This window comes from Epinephelus moara, chromosome 9 (assembly GCF_006386435.1).
Source record: "Epinephelus moara isolate mb chromosome 9, YSFRI_EMoa_1.0, whole genome shotgun sequence".
Taxonomy (NCBI): domain Eukaryota; kingdom Metazoa; phylum Chordata; class Actinopteri; order Perciformes; family Serranidae; genus Epinephelus; species Epinephelus moara.
Window position 1 is genome coordinate 34,593,220 of NC_065514.1, and position 15,722 is coordinate 34,608,941.

A 15,722-nucleotide genomic window follows, 5' to 3' on the forward strand; every position below is an offset into this window, starting at 1 on the left:
TGCCACACCTGTGAGGTGGGATGGATTATCTCGGCAAAGGAGAAGTGCTCACTAACACAGATTTAGACAGATTTGTGAACAATATTTGTGAGAAATGGTCTTTTGTGTGTATAGAAAATGTTTTAGATCTTTGAGTTCAGCTCATGAAAAATGGGAGCAAAAACAAAAGTGTTGCGTTTATATTTTTGTTCAGTGTAAAAGATTAAATAACTAATTTTCCAAGGTATTTTGTCTTCTTTCAAGTAAATACTGAAGAGAGGGAACTTTGGCAACAGTTACAGCCGTGATTCTATGTAAATAGGTCAGACTCAGCTGCAAAAGCATGGACACTTAAGTTTCTCCCTCACTCTTCTCTCTAAAATTACTCAAGCTCTATCAAGTTTCACCATGAGGATTCATTTGGATTTTTGTCTTGCTGGGATTAAAATCTCCTCTTGAGCTAAAATTCGTTGGCAGACCTCACGGTAACAGGTGTTCCTGTCCGGGAATTCTATGTATTTTAAGACTTCATGGGCCTGCTGCAAAGAAGCATCACCAAGCTTCATGGTAGGGACGATGTGTCTCTGCCTTTTTCTGATGTCATCTTTCACATACAGCAAGCAGAGTATTTAGTTTGATGGTCACCAAGCTAAACTTCTCCAGCCATAGAGGTTTTTAGTTCCTTTGGAACTCTGCTCCAGAGTCTCTTTCATGCCATCTAGTTTAATGAGACAGTGTTTATCTTAAAGGGACAGTTCACCACCACCTCTTACCTGTAGTGCTATTTATCAGTCTAGATTGCTTTGGTTTGAGTTGCTGAGTGTTGGAGATATCAGATGTCTGCCTTTTCTCTAATATAATGGAACTAGATGGTACTCGGCTTGTGGTGCTCAAAGAGCCAAAAAACTATAAACTGTTATCTCTTTTCTTTCTGCCAAACTACACCCGCCAACCGTATCACTGCACAGAAGGAAGCATATATTTACAAATGGATGGAAGGCTCGTCATTGTGACAACATTAGATGTAAAAAAAATAATGTCGTCCTAAGTTGAGCTGTCAATGTTAGCTGAATAATAATAAAAAAAATCTCTTTGTTTCAGTGGGGTGGACTGGGCAAGAACAGTGCAGTGATACTTGGTAGATAATCGGAGTCCAGCAGAGAGACTTCAGCTTACTTTTGTAGAAATATGTAGCCCAGTAAGCAAAAACAATTACTAGCCAATCTAATCACATCCTGTCTAGCGAATTCATCTTATTGCTCTCAGGCTGGCGTTACAAAGCACCCATTAGGAAAACAAATCGCTACTCCAAGTCCTGTATTCTTTCTGCTACCAGGCTGCTAAATGTTGACAGTAGCCTTTTCCACTGAATGCCTTATTTTGTAACCATATAGTGGGGTCACTCTGTGTCTGGTGGATACATCGATATCAGTATTGGTTATCAGTCAAATAAGTTGTTACATATCGGCATATCAGATACCTGCAAAAAATCCAATATTGTGCATCCCTACATTCAACAAATGTAGTTAAGTAATGTGCAATGCACTACAATGTTTATTTGTATTTACTGATTTATTCATTGATTTGTGTAAATAAGTATCTTTGCCTGTTCCTCCTGTGAGTCAGTAGGCACATGACCACACCAAGTGTCATTGTGCATCTTTGGCCCATGTATTGATCTCTCTGACATATTATCACTGTTGATTGCTGCTTGCTGTTTGTTTCTGCCTGTGAGTTTGTATATGGTCTGGGTAGATTGTAAAACTGAATTGCCCTTCTAGGTTAAATTAAGCTGTATGAACTAAACTGAACTGAAATGATCCGCTTGGCAAGTCAAGTTCAATAGAAAGATAATAGTTCCTACATCAAACTGCTCGCTTAAAGGGGTTTTTTTGGGGAGTTTTTCCTTATCCGCTGCGAGGGTCATAAGGACAGAGGGATGTTGTATGCTGTAAAGCCCTGTGAGGCAAATTGTGATTTGTGATATTGGGCTTTATAAATAAAATTGATTGACTGATTGATTGACAACAAGGTCTGTGGTTTATCTTGAGTAACCAGGTCATGATTTATGGAAAGAGACACTGCTGTTGAGTTTTGCAAATGTATTCTTTTGGCACTTTGAGCATCACAAGCAGAGTGCCATCTAGTTCCATTATACTGGAGAGAAGGAATATCCCCAACACTCGGCAACTCACACCAAAACTATCTAGACTGATAAACAAAACTACAGGTAAGAGGAAAAATACGCGTTTTTGATTTTTGGGTGAACTGTCCCTTTAAAGTCAAACTATAGATCACTTATTGGGTGGACCAATGGGCGCAAGTTGGAGACATTCTTAAATACAACCTCTTTTATAAAATGTTTTACGCCCCATGACCTGGTACTTTGCTTTTCTGGTCTTTCAAACTTACACTTCGTGTAACAGAGCTCAGCAGACTACTGTAGACATTACTTTCCTTTTCAGACAACATTATACCGTTAAGTGGTTTAGCTTCCGAATTGGTATGCTCAACTATCAGACGTGGATAAAGACTGACGGGGTGATACACTTTATAATAATAACTCTTTTTCACGTTTCTTCACGTTGATGTAACTTGGTGGTCTGGCACAACTACCCTCTCTCTATAGCACGTTGGAATTAGAAATCCCTGTAAAACAGAAAAAGCTGTTCGCTTATCTGTTACTTATATGATATTGAATAGCTTAAATTAAATTGGATTAGCCGGCTGCTGGCCTGACTTTAACCGGCTATATCCCGTTCCTCATTTATGGGTATTTCTTTGTTTATGAAGCCATCAATGGGGTTGGTTAGCATGCTAGCACTAACTAGCCAGAGGAAGAGATAACTGAGGCTAACACAAAGTTAATGTATAGATAGTCACATACCTCTGAGCCAACCATGTAAAAGTCTCCATCTTGTTCTAATTGAAATTTCACTGGTTTCTGTCCAAACGTTTTACTTAAAGCCAATTGCATCTTTACGCAGTCGCTAACCAGCTAACTAATGAGCAACCTTCTCTTCTTCAGACGTGTTTGAGGCATACGATAAAGATGGGAATTTAGGTATCCTCCTTGAAAATAACGTTCACCTCAATTTTTTTGCATTAAAAAAGCCAGTTAGTAGCATGTCTGCCCAACACGTGTGAAAATGCATGAAGACAAACTATAAGTAACTGAAACTACAACCACTGCTGGACATATTACGCTTTAGAAAGTGTGTAAGGTGAACACATTCGTGATATGGCTTTAAAGTCTTTGTGGAGTGGTTTTGTCCGAAAATCATGAACGCTGCATTGGCCTTACTCTTCGTTTCAAGGTAGAGGAACTATTTCTATAGTCCATTACCGCCCCCTAGCGATCAAAAGTGAGATCTTTTTTTTTTTAAATCCTGAAGTTCATCTGGCATTTCCAACTCATTGGAAATTAGCTAACGTGCGATATTACAATAAAAACGCAATATTCAGTTGGACCACAACAAAACACGTGAAGCACACATATAGGATTGAGATGTATCACTGTAAACATGATGTAAAACAGTGCATTATGTAGATTGTAGCTTGGTTTCCATGACACCCACTAATAAAGATGGATATAATGTCATTTATATCTGTAACAGTGATATGCATTGCCATTTGTATAGTAGTTTTTTCAAGATTACTGAGAAGTGAAAAATACACCAGAATACTATCAGCTACAAGACAAAAAAACAAAACAAAACTATTACTTCATTACAGTCTGTTACTCATCTCAGCCTGCTCAACAGTCAGATTATTAGAATCTCAGTTTAAAGCCCATATATTTTTTGATCCAGTGCATTCATAATTCTTAATTTTACACGTGTCATCAAATCTCAATTTCATTTATCCCCTCTCAAGAGCAACAAACATACTCCAAACATCAAACATTGTTTCCAAGGATTTATAATCCACCTTCCCACATGCTGTTGGGCCAGTAAACTGGATCACATGGTAACATTTAAAAAGAAAAAAAGAAAAAAATCCAATAAATAAGCCAAAAGTATTGTCACATAGAAATAATAGGCAATAATCGTCCTTTTGTGTATTACATACCTACATGAATCTGATTTAAGGCTGTTTTTATAAAATGAAATAAAAAGGCATACAGCTGTGAAAAAACTGAAGGTGGATGAGAAGCTGAAGTTGAGGACAGTTAGAATCTTAATATTTGTAGATCACAATGGCTTGCTGTGTACAGAGAATGAAGCAACAAGAGCAACTTTGGTTTCATGCAGTGCTACCACAGTTCAAAGAGATGAAACCAAAGCATCATTTGCCACACACACATTTATTTATTTTTTTTTTAGAAAAGTGAAATGAGAAAAAAAAATGCACTCGGCATCTGAATTAATTCAATTTGCTATTTTACTGCTGTCATTTTTTCTCTTTCGTATGACAACTGTATATCAAATTTTTTTTGGAGATGAAGACAAGCATCACTCAAGCCCAAAGGCTCACCATCCAGAGTTCAATCCGAGCAGCTTGTGTTCTCCCAAATAGTCTTAGAGCAACAATCTTGCATCAAGAAGAGTTTCTGGGGATGATTTAAGCCCATACACAAAGACAACAGACGGTTATCCTCAAACCAGCTCTGGTTGTTTGGCATTCTTCATCCAGAACTAAACAAACAAGTCAAAAACAAAGACCATGTTTGTCCCCTTCACCTCTCGGAGGGAATGTCCTTGGAAGTGACCCGACAATCAGGGACGATCGAGGGGCATAATTAACCTCCAAGGCGCTGTCCTTCTCCCCAGGCAAACCCTCCCGGGCGCTCCTCAGGCAGGGGGTTGTAGTTGGCATCTTCTTCTGGTGTGTCAAACAGCATCTTTCTGTGGGAGACACACAGAGGAGGAGGATGAGAGGTTTTCTAAAGATTTCTAAAGGTTGGCACAGTGTCAGACCTTGAAAACCCCTGATTTGGTGCAGTCATCAAGCTAAATCTGTGTTCACACACAAAATCTCATTGGCAAATGGCCATAGATAGATATCTAGATAGCTAGATAGAGAGCGAGAGCAAGAGCTAGAGCTAGAGCTAGAGCTAGAGCTAGAGCTAGAGCTAGAGCTAGAGAGAGAGAGAGAGAGAGAGAGAGAGAGAGAGAGAGAGAGAGAGAGAGAGAGAGAGAGCGAGAGCGAGAGAGAGAGAGAATGCACAATTAACAAAGTTAAAGATGAATTTTACTGATGACATTATTATTATTTCTTTCTTAAAAAAATCTATAGACATCATGATAATACTGTTATTGTGAGACTCACATGATAGATGGGGTCTTGAGCCATCTACCACCACCTGGCTGGTTGGGAAAAACATCCTCCAGAAAGAAGTACACATGACCAACAGCAATACCTCAAGAAAGGTTAAGAACAACAACATTTTAACACAAGCGCTACTCATACTGTAAACCACCAACCATACCAGTTACCTCTGGCATATGACTGAGGTACTAAATACTGGTTGCAGATGATGGTGGTAGGTACCTAAAAGATCCACAATGATGGAGTTGCCCAGCAGGAGCGAGAATCCCATCAGAACCCAGGGAAGGAAGGGTGCCTGGAAATTCAGCAGGCCAAAGAAGTTCATGCGGACATTTGGGTTTCGTCGACTCCACACGTACACCAGCATGATAGTGAAGGCTTGGCCCAGAAATACCAGACTCACAAAAGTGCCAAATATCTGAAGCCTTGTTAAGGAACATGACAAAGAAATGAACCCAGATCCCAATCTGATCAAGCATTCCTGGGATGTGCTGGTAACCCACCCGCAACCCAGAGGACTCCAAGGATCCACTGTACTACATATGTTGTTTCAATACATCTAAGAGACTACAGAATGTAAGAACAGTTCTTTTGAATATTCACTAAAAAGAGGACACTTCTATCAAATCTATACTTATGTAATATTATACCAAAATCAAAAGGTTATTACACAAACATTTTCATTAAAATGGATCGAAATTCCAGTTTGCTAAGAGAAATATCAGCACTCAGGATTTCAATTAAATGGTCTATGATACGTTGCTTATTGAGGTTGCTTAGCAACCTCTGACGCAACCTGCTGCCGCCCTCTTTAAAGCTGACAGAAAAGACACGAGTAGCAGCGCCCGACCTCATGTTTTTCCGGGATTTAAAGATGCAGCATGTGTAGGCCTACTGCCCCTAAAAGTGATGGAATTAAAGTTTAGTATTCATGACATCAGTGACAGCTGATTGCAATGAGTGATTATTATTATTAGGGATGCAAGATAATATTATTGATATCGTCCAATATCGGCTTCAAAATGAACAATCAGAGTAAGCCAACATGCTTTTTCTTATTTTGCACAATAAATGAATATTATGTACATTAAAAAGTATTGAATTTCATGTTTCCATCTGCTGGTGGTCCATCACAATAAGAACATGCATGCATAATATGATGTCAATTCCATACAGAAGAGACTTGCTGATCACTAATATTAGTATGGATATATCGAGATCGGTATTGGCCAAATAAATTGTTATATATCAGCATATCGGATATCAGTAAAAAAATCTATTATCCAAAATCCATATCATTACCAATCCAGTTATCATCCAGAATAAGGTTTAAGAATAAGCTGCAGTTTTACATAGTGCAGTACCTGCTGGTGACAACTGCCACTGGTGCATTTTGAATTTTATGCGGAACATACTATATGTCAGTGAAAACTGTCATTCAGACATATTTCTCGACAAATAATTTAAACACAATGTATCAGCAAGCCATGCATACAAAGAGGGCCACTCTACTACGCAGCATTAACTCACTTTGGATGAAGGAAACTGAGGAGATGAAGGTGTTGGAGCTCTATAGTTGGATGAAAAACTTTAATTGTCATGGCTTTCAACCACTCATAGTTGCATGAATCAAAATTGATCTTACTAGCAGGAAATATACAATAAGTAGTTATTACGAGGTAAGCAGTGGTGAGTAAGACACAAGTGGCATGCCGACTTCATGTGGCCAAAGCAGTGGCATATGGCAGTAAGAATTGTCATATGCTGGTGGGTAATGTCATGTGCCCCGTGAACAACACTGAGATACTTATCCATCAACCAGCAATGTATCACTAGGTAAAATGGCATACCATTAACAATGAGCATATGGCACACCACAGGCATATGACTGTAAAAAGTGACAAAAGTGGTGCACACAGCAGCAGCACATCATTATCAGGAGCCTACCACTGAGAAATCAGCATATGTCACTAAAGCAAGATGGGAAAATACCATCAGCTACTTTTTTTTTTTTTTTTTTTTTTAAATCTCTGCATCACTCACTATTTTTTTTTTTTTTTTTTTAAATCTCTGCATCACTCACTATTAATTTGGCAGCAGGGATGCAGGTGCAGTGTATCCAACAAGCTTGTGGTTTGAAAAATGACAGTTTCATAAAAATCTAATATTTCCTGTACACAGTTCAACTGCTGTGCATTGTTAATGGATCAATACTAAGTAGCTACTACCTTGGTAGTCCGTGATAAAGAAGAAATCAAAAGATGCAGTGAGTAGATTTTTACTGACCCATAACAGCATCACACACGAATAACACAGGTCTGTAGAAGTTAAAGGATACAATACTGAGGTCAATGTAAGAAATAATTGAGTTACTGGTCATAGAATTGTTCACTAAAGACATCATTATCTGTATGTAAACATGTTTTTTTAATGAAACACTAATGGGAAGGATACAGTCATCAGAAGCCCACCAAAGAGGAACATGAAGACAAAGTCAGCCGTGCGTCCCCTGAAAGAGCCCTCCTCTAGCATACGACAGTATCTGTACCTGAAAGTAAATGGTTAAGGAAATCTACACAGAAATTCTGCTAGAACCATTTTACAGTTGTTACCATTACCAGCTAAATACTTAAGACCTGCCACGTCATACACATTTGTTTCATTAGTTTGGTTGACTGTGCATCTTATAGCATGTATCTCTATAATGTGCATTTGCAAAGTTTCACCATCCCATCTCTGAAACCATGTCAGCCTTCCCCTGTGAAACAAAAACATGCAAACACACTTCACATGCTCCATGAAGTGAGACACAGAACTGAGAAGGATACAGAAAAATCATATTGAACAGGAAATTGAAGCCAACCGGACCAAAAAACAGGAAGTTGGTTATTAGTCGCCATACCTACAAAAAGAGAAAGAAAGAGAACATTCAGCTGTACATAACATACACACTTGGGCTGGGTGATATGTTCTTAAAATTATTTCACAATATTTTTCATCTATATCTTGATGCACAATATATATCTCAATATTTTTTTAAATCTCCTCAACAGTACTTCATTAATTATAAGTTTTATTTTATTAGTGATGAGAGGCAAGGTTTAACTGCTCAATGTCCGGCAGCTAGTTGAAATAGTGATGTGAGGAAGACCACATGACATGTAAATGATAATGAATAAAGCTCAGAGCAGTCTGTGGCAAAACCTAATTAACTGTGTAGGGAAAACTGAAAGAACAAATTTTATCTGATATTAATCTTGATGTAATAAACCACTGTCAGTCTAGGAAAACCACATGATGGATGTCTGTTCGTTTTTTCAACAAAGGTGATCGATTCAGTGTAAATGTTGCATCATATAACACTGTTTTAACTTAAAGTCCCGCTGAAATCACATTAGTCATCCTTTTTGTTGTCAAACAATGTCAACGTGTTCTTTTTACTTGTATTGATAATGATTTTTTTAAGAATTTTTTTTGGCTGTTTTGCCTTTTATTGATAGGACAGATGTACATTGACAGGAAAGGTTGGAGAGGGAAGGGGAATGACATGCAGCAAAGGGCCACAGGTCGCAATCAAACCCAGGCCACAGCAAAGGACTCAGCCTGTATGAGGCGCACACTCTACCAGGTGAGCTAGAGAGGTCGCCCTGTAATTTTTCTGCTTGATTGACAGCAGCTGACAGGCTGTCAGAGTGCAGGTGTTAGATGTTTGTCACTGACCTCACTGCTTTATATAAGATTTGATTGGCTGCATCAAAATAAGGCTGTGTAGACTGATACTTACAATCCTGTCAATTTAAAGCAAAACCAGGAGGAACCATCATGAAACCAAAACAGTTTTTGGTTTCTTTTCTAAAAGTATAACACAGGACATATACATAGCAGATAGAGGTGTAGCAGACAAATTGATGCAACTTCATTTCAGCTGGACTTTGACACTACTTTTTGGTGAACTTAGACAGATTGCTGAAGTTATTAAGCCTGTGAAGTTTATGAAAAGTTAGAGTATGGGCCCTGAATCTTCCCGAGGATGAGGATGAAGATGAGCAGTGGGTCAGGTTGCTTACCTGATAGTTCCTTAGAATCAAATCCGGATTGAAGTATAGCTGAAATGGTGTAATGATCTCTAGTTGCTGTGAGAGAAGACAAAACAAACATGTTAAAGATGGTAACAACAATGATACAGATGAATGATCCAACTTCAAATAACATTAACATACATCTGACAAAAAAACCCCATAAAAATGTTAAACCCTCGCCTCAAAGAAGAAACTCTCTCACTCTATTGCGTGATGTGAATTTGTATAAATGAGCCTTTTCTGCTTTCGCTCTTAGTTAAAATAAGGCATTGACATGGATTTGTAGGGAAGCCAGTATCTTCACAGAGGCAACTTTTGGGGCCTGTTTCAGAAAGCAGGTTTAACAAACTCTGAGTCTAATACTGAACTCTGAGTTGATGGACCCTGAGAAGGAAAACTCAGGGTTTTCAGTTTCAGAACAGCTGCTCAGTCAGTTGAACTAGTCAGTTCAATCAACTCTGAGTATGTCCACTCTGAGTTAAGCTTGTGCACAGTGAATGAAAAAAGTCATCATCAATGGAGCTCTGATGCTACGATTCACCGTGGCAACAGGTAAATAAAAGGCAGAGCAAGTGCACTCGATATGCTCTTTCATACAGACTGAATGAGGAAATAAAACAGCTTGTCTGGCTCTGTAAGAAGGAGGAATGAGACAGAGACAAACTTGGGGTTTGTTGAAGAAAACCTGCTAGCGAGCAGGTCAGGTTCAGAGTCAGTAACCCCAGTTACTGACCACAGTAACCATAGTACCACAGTAATCACTTTAACTGACCCAGAGTTTAAGATACCTCACTTTCTGAAATGGAAAAACCCAGTTTCCCTCATCTCAGGGTTTTCACTAATCCTGCTTTCTGAAATAGGGCCTTGGTACCAAGTCCCACACTAAACAGAATATGGTTTACATGACTAATCCATATACAGCCCAGTTGACATATTCTGTTTTTTTTTGTCATACACAGGTGATTGGCATATTCTACTTAGTACAAACTGGGTAAAGTGTTTACATATAACCTCATTGAATGCGTGCATGTATGTATATGCACTCACTATTGCACACAACACACTCTTATCACTTGGTTTAACAAAAACACATTAAAATCTCTCTATTAAACCTGTAAGCAAATGTGTCTGCACACAGAAAAGATTGTGTACATGCACACATCTGCATATGCAAGGGTGCAACAAAAGACTGAGACTTAGCAGGTGCTAAGTGGCTAATTCTGGAGGCAGTTGTTGAGGTTGTATGGCTATGAAAATTTAACATAGTGAAATAAAAAGGGACATTATGAAATGTGACATCATGTTATAAAAAGAGGCGTTAAATAAAAGTGTTATTGGAAAACACCATAATGTAATAAAAAACTTTGAAAAGGGACATTTCAAAATGTAAAATGCTACCATGAAAGAAAAAGTAAATTCTTTAAAACTGAAAATGAGAATGATAAACTTTAGAAATACAGACTGGAGTTGGAAAACTTTCTTTAATTATTTCAAAAACTGTTATTTCATTTAAATATTTTACACCAATTATCCATATGCTTATTTATTTCATTATTTGTTTACACAATTCTGAACAATTTGGGCCTCCATACTTCACATCCAGTTTTTACATAATATGCAAGTACATTGTATCCCTTCTCCTCTGGGCAGATACTAAGTTTATATAAAAATAGATTGTATCTACAACTCAGAAGAATTTTAATTTAGAAATGTTTAACTAATTATTCCTTTAGCCAGCATAAAGCTGTGGCAGGTTAAAAAAAGACTCCTCTGTAGCAAATGACTCGAACAGCTAGTTTAGCAGGTTTATTTGATGCTATTTTGTGCCTTGTACACTGAGCTGACAGCACACTGTCTGGGGTGTACTCTATGTGCTACTGTGTGTAGTAAGTGTGATTTCTGGCTGTACTATACAGTAATCAACAATAAAATACAATACAGTAAAAAAAATGAAAATTTAGCAGAGGTAACCAACCCTTTAATCTACATTATTATTCAGACATGGAAAGGGAAATAAACTAAGTACCTTTAACTTAGCAGTGTACTTGAAACAATTTTCAGGTACTCTCTCTGATACTTTTTTACATCTGCTTTACTTCAGAGGGAAACTCTGGACTGCATAAGATATATTTGTCAGCTTGAATGATTAGTTACTTTGCAGATTCAGATTTTCTGCCAACATATAATATGATCAGCCTACAGCCTAACACAGTGATCATATGTTTCACTTCCTCCATGGTTATCTCCTCCACTTAAGTTGACAACTAGAGAATTTTAGAGATCCCTGTAGCCAAATCTTTTAAAATGGGTGTCACATTGATACAAAATGTGTGTCATCTCACATATGAAAGGAATACTTCACCCACAAAAATGACCACTTGTGTTATCGATTAGTCATACCATGTGAGCTGGAATTTGTGAAGAAAATTTGGTTTTCTCGCATGCTTCCATGGAAAACTGTAAACATGCTGATTTAATGATTGATTGGAGACTGCATTAAACAACAGCAAAACCATATCAAAACATGTGTTAACAAACTCTCACATAACTTGTGCAGCATAATCCAAGTGTCATTTATCCAGTGGTATGCTCAGTACTTCCCAGAAGTTACATTTTTGGTAAAACCCTTAGTATTGGTGTCTGGTTTTGATCATAGATAAGTTTCACTTTCAGTACAGTTTTAAATAGAAAGGGTGCTTTCACATCTGTAGTTGGGTTAATTGGGTCCACACCAGAGAGAAAAAAATTATACAGTGTTGCATTTTAGTTTTGGTTCAGTTCCTGTTCACACTGACTTTTTGGAAATTAATCAGGAGGAGTAAACATGAAATTCTGACAGGTAACTGAGTGGAAAGTTTTGGTGTTTGTTGTCCTGCATCGTCAGAACCCACATGAGAAAATCAAATTCTGGTGACTCACAGTGGTTTCTGCCGCAGCACTTAAAAGCTTATAATGTGTTTATATTTATGTTGTTTGGTTTCAAAAAGAGCTCAGAGAAATAACTGATTGTAAGCATTATTAGGAGGCTGTAATTAGACTGTAAATTGATGGCATGTTATAAATAATGACTAACACAGACAGGATGAATAGAAGGCATCTTGTACAATTATGATTTGGGGCTTAATCCCGTGGGATCACTGTCACACAATTTTTCATGGACTTAATGAACAGACAAACAGGTTGGATACAATGATGGCAGTTTTACCAGCTTTTTAATCAGGGAAATTACTCTAATTGACATACATATGTGTTACCATGGTTACATGAATGCATTAGCATAAATAGGTTATAGGATAATGTGGCCTTTATCAGAATCAATAATATGATCGCGGACAGATTTCATGATCCGCAGATAGATTTATTATTGGTGTAGCTGTTGCTAAAATCACATATCTGCTGTCATAAAATCCTGTGGTTCTCTCTTTCACATCTCAAACGAACTGCACCAGAGTCCGTTTGGAAGCAGACAGAGACCCACCTTTTTGAGTAGTCTCGGTTTGGTTATTTTGACCAAACCAGGGTTCAATTGACAGCTTTCACACCAGCCTAAATGAACCGTATTAACTGTGCAAACGGACCTGAGTTTATTTTAATTGAACCAAAAAGGTTAGGTGAGAAAGCACCCTAAGGTTGTAGTGAATATGCATATGCATGCATGTTTGGGAAGTACTGAGTAGGGGTGGGGGGAAAAAATGGATACAGCATAGTATCGCAATATTTTTGTGTGGCCGTATCGCATCGACACACAGTGCCAAGTATCAATTTTTTAAATTTAAGTTTACATTACAGATACAAATTTAACTTTAGGTTGCGTACTTGAACAGTTTAATTAATTGCTTTTTCAGTCCACTAGCTACATTTTGCTGCAAATAAAATGCCTGAAGTGAGACAAACAGACTGAAAACTATATCTTATTTGATAATGCAGATGTTGAAAAAGTTTTCCTTTGGGGACATAATATACAGTTGGAAAAAAGGTAATAAATCCCAATATATTGCAATATATTTTATTGCAATACTCAGTAAACTGCAACACCTTTATCGCAATAATATTGTATTGTGACCAAAGTATTAGGATAATATCACATTGAGGAGCCTCTGGTGATTCTCACCACTTGTACTGAGCATGTGACTGAAAAATGAAATTTGGATTATATGGCACAAGATATGTGAGAGTATGTCAACAGCTGTTTTTATATAGTTTTGCTGTTGTCAGACATGACCCCAGTCAACCAATAAATCAATATGTTAGCAGTTTTGGGCATGTGAGAATAACAACGTTTTTCTTCACAAATTCAAGGTAACATGGCATGACTGACTAATATACAAATGTTCATTTGTGGGTGAAGTATTCCTTTGATGCACCAATAATAATAAACAAAGTATTTCAACAGAAATACCACAAAGATTGACAGTTTTGTGCAATCAGTGATGTTACTTTTGATACTACTAAAACCCTGATGAAGACGGTCTAGTCGAAACATTGGTACTTGAATAAAACAAAAATATTTTGCGCCTGACATCTTTTTTCAAATTTGTATTTTTTGGTCAATGGTCAGCACCTCCCCAACCCTGGTGTGCGCTCCTCCTTTCTCTTCACTTTTGATACTTTGCCTGTTTTCAACTGATAACAATTCTGTATCTTAATAGGTAGATAGAAAATACGCATGCAATAACATAAAGAGTATTACAAAATTACATTTGTTTCTAACGATACATTAAGATATTTAGTTACGTTTTACAGAGTACAAAGACATACATTAGTTTGGTTTAGCCAAATTTTGACAGAAGTTTGGTGTGGGCTCCTCTAAAGAGAACAGCAATGGTTACAGATATGGTTATATGTGGAAGCATTAACTGCTAAAGACATAACAGCAGTAGCTTGTGAGCCTTCCGTAAACTAACATTACCACGTTACTTAAACGCAACTTAGCGTATCCTTCCACTTTTAGTTAACGGTTTAAAATTAAGCCAAGACTCCGGTCACAGGTAGCTTTGCCTTTAGTTTTGTTTGTGACTTGAAGTGAGTTAACATCCTGGATAATAAGATTCGGACACGTATCCTTCTCACAGGTGCTATGGCTAAACCACCAAGCTAGCAGCACAGTAACGACGTTAACGTAGCTATGATAAGCAGCACCAAGCTTTGCCCCAGCCGACACAGTGAACATGTGAATTTGTCTTACCACTGCAGCAGTTGTGAGGACACAGGCGGTTGTATATGCCCTGGTAACAACCGGAATCTGTAAGTACTCCTGTTGTAGTGTCTGGTAAGCCATTTTGGACAAACTGAATGCTTCCGGCACTTTCTTGACACGTCATTCCACAACGCGAAGGGTGTTGCGTTCAAGCACGTGCGATAAAAAATGCAAAATATCTACAACTGTATGGCAAGCCGTTTTAACATTTAATCGCTAGACTGGATATTCATTACTGATATCTGCAACATAATTTTGCCTAGTCAAAACTCTTATTCAAGATATCTGTAATTAGATTTTGACTAGTCAAAACTCTAATTACAGAGATCTGTAATTTAGTTTTGACTAGTAAGATTCAAACTATTTTTGCCATTCATGTGTATGGGATTTGTCATTATAGATATCTCCAATGTAGTTGCGGATATCTACAATTGTTATTTCGGATATCTGCAACTGAATCTCCAGTTTGATGTATCTACAATTTAATTTTGACTAGTCATAATTCAAGTTCATGATATCTTTAATTATCATCAATTGAAGATATCTACATGGTCCTTTCTAGATATCTTGAATTTATGGCAAGCCGTTTTAACATTTAATCACTAAGTCTGACTATCCGGAATTACCATTATAGATATTTATAACGTCATTTTGACTAGTAGTAATGTCATTGTGACTAGTATGAATTTTAATTTAAGATATCTGTAACGTCATTCTGACTAGTCGAAACTGAATTACAGATATTTGTAACGTCATTTTGACTAGTCAAAACTGAATTACAGATATCTATAACGTCATTCTGACTAGTAAAAACTACAGTTACAGATATCTGTAATTCAGTTTTGACTAGTAAGATTCAAACTATTTTTGCCATTCATGTGTATATGGCAAGCCGTTTTAACATTTAATCGCTAGACTGGATATTCATTACTGATATCTGCAACATAATTTTGCCTAGTCAAAACTCTTATTCAAGATATCCCTAATTAGATTTTGCCTAGTCTACAACGTCATTTTGACTAGTCATAATTCAGTTACAGATATCTACAACGTCATTTTGACTAGTCATAATTCAGTTACAGATATCTACAACGTCATTTTGACTAGTCATAATTCGAATTCAAGATATCTACAACGTCATTCTGACTATCTGAAACTCAATTCAAGATATCTAGAAAGGACCATGTAGATATCTT

General features: G+C 37.3%; 2 protein-coding genes across 2 annotated transcripts in view; both read right to left on the bottom strand.

The window, feature by feature from the left end:
* Nucleotides 1–3,194, bottom strand: part of LOC126395644 (SWI/SNF-related matrix-associated actin-dependent regulator of chromatin subfamily B member 1-like) — a 19,574-nt gene extending 16,380 nt beyond the window's left edge. Inside the window, exon 1 of the mRNA XM_050053263.1 lies at nt 2,867–3,194. Within this exon, the coding sequence (XP_049909220.1) occupies nt 2,867–2,956 (90 nt within the window). The 5' untranslated portion in view covers nt 2,957–3,194. The remainder of the gene's footprint in view (nt 1–2,866) is intronic.
* A 366-nt stretch (nt 3,195–3,560) lies between these two features.
* On the bottom strand, nt 3,561–14,639 carry derl2 (derlin 2). Its single transcript, XM_050053576.1, has 7 exons — nt 14,515–14,639; nt 9,318–9,383; nt 8,079–8,152; nt 7,705–7,798; nt 5,473–5,668; nt 5,251–5,341; nt 3,561–4,826 (listed from the first exon to the last, which is right to left on the bottom strand). Exons 1-7 carry the CDS (start codon nt 14,605–14,607, stop codon nt 4,721–4,723), a joined length of 720 nt encoding a protein of 239 aa, XP_049909533.1. The 5' UTR covers nt 14,608–14,639; the 3' UTR covers nt 3,561–4,720.
* Nucleotides 14,640–15,722: the final 1,083 nt, after the last annotated feature.

Excerpts from the sequence above, each read along its gene's own strand:
- derl2 (XM_050053576.1), bottom strand. The coding sequence starts at position 14,607 with ATGGCTTACCAGACACTACAACAGGAGTACTTACAGATTCCGGTTGTT. Across the intron at positions 9,384-14,514 it reads TCCTCACAACTGCTGCAGTG|CAACTAGAGATCATTACACC; the intron begins GTAAGACAAATT and ends CTTCTCTCACAG. Across the intron at positions 5,669-7,704 it reads TTGGTGGGCTTCTGATGACT|ATATTTGGCACTTTTGTGAG; the intron begins GTATCCTTCCCA and ends ACAAGGCTTCAG.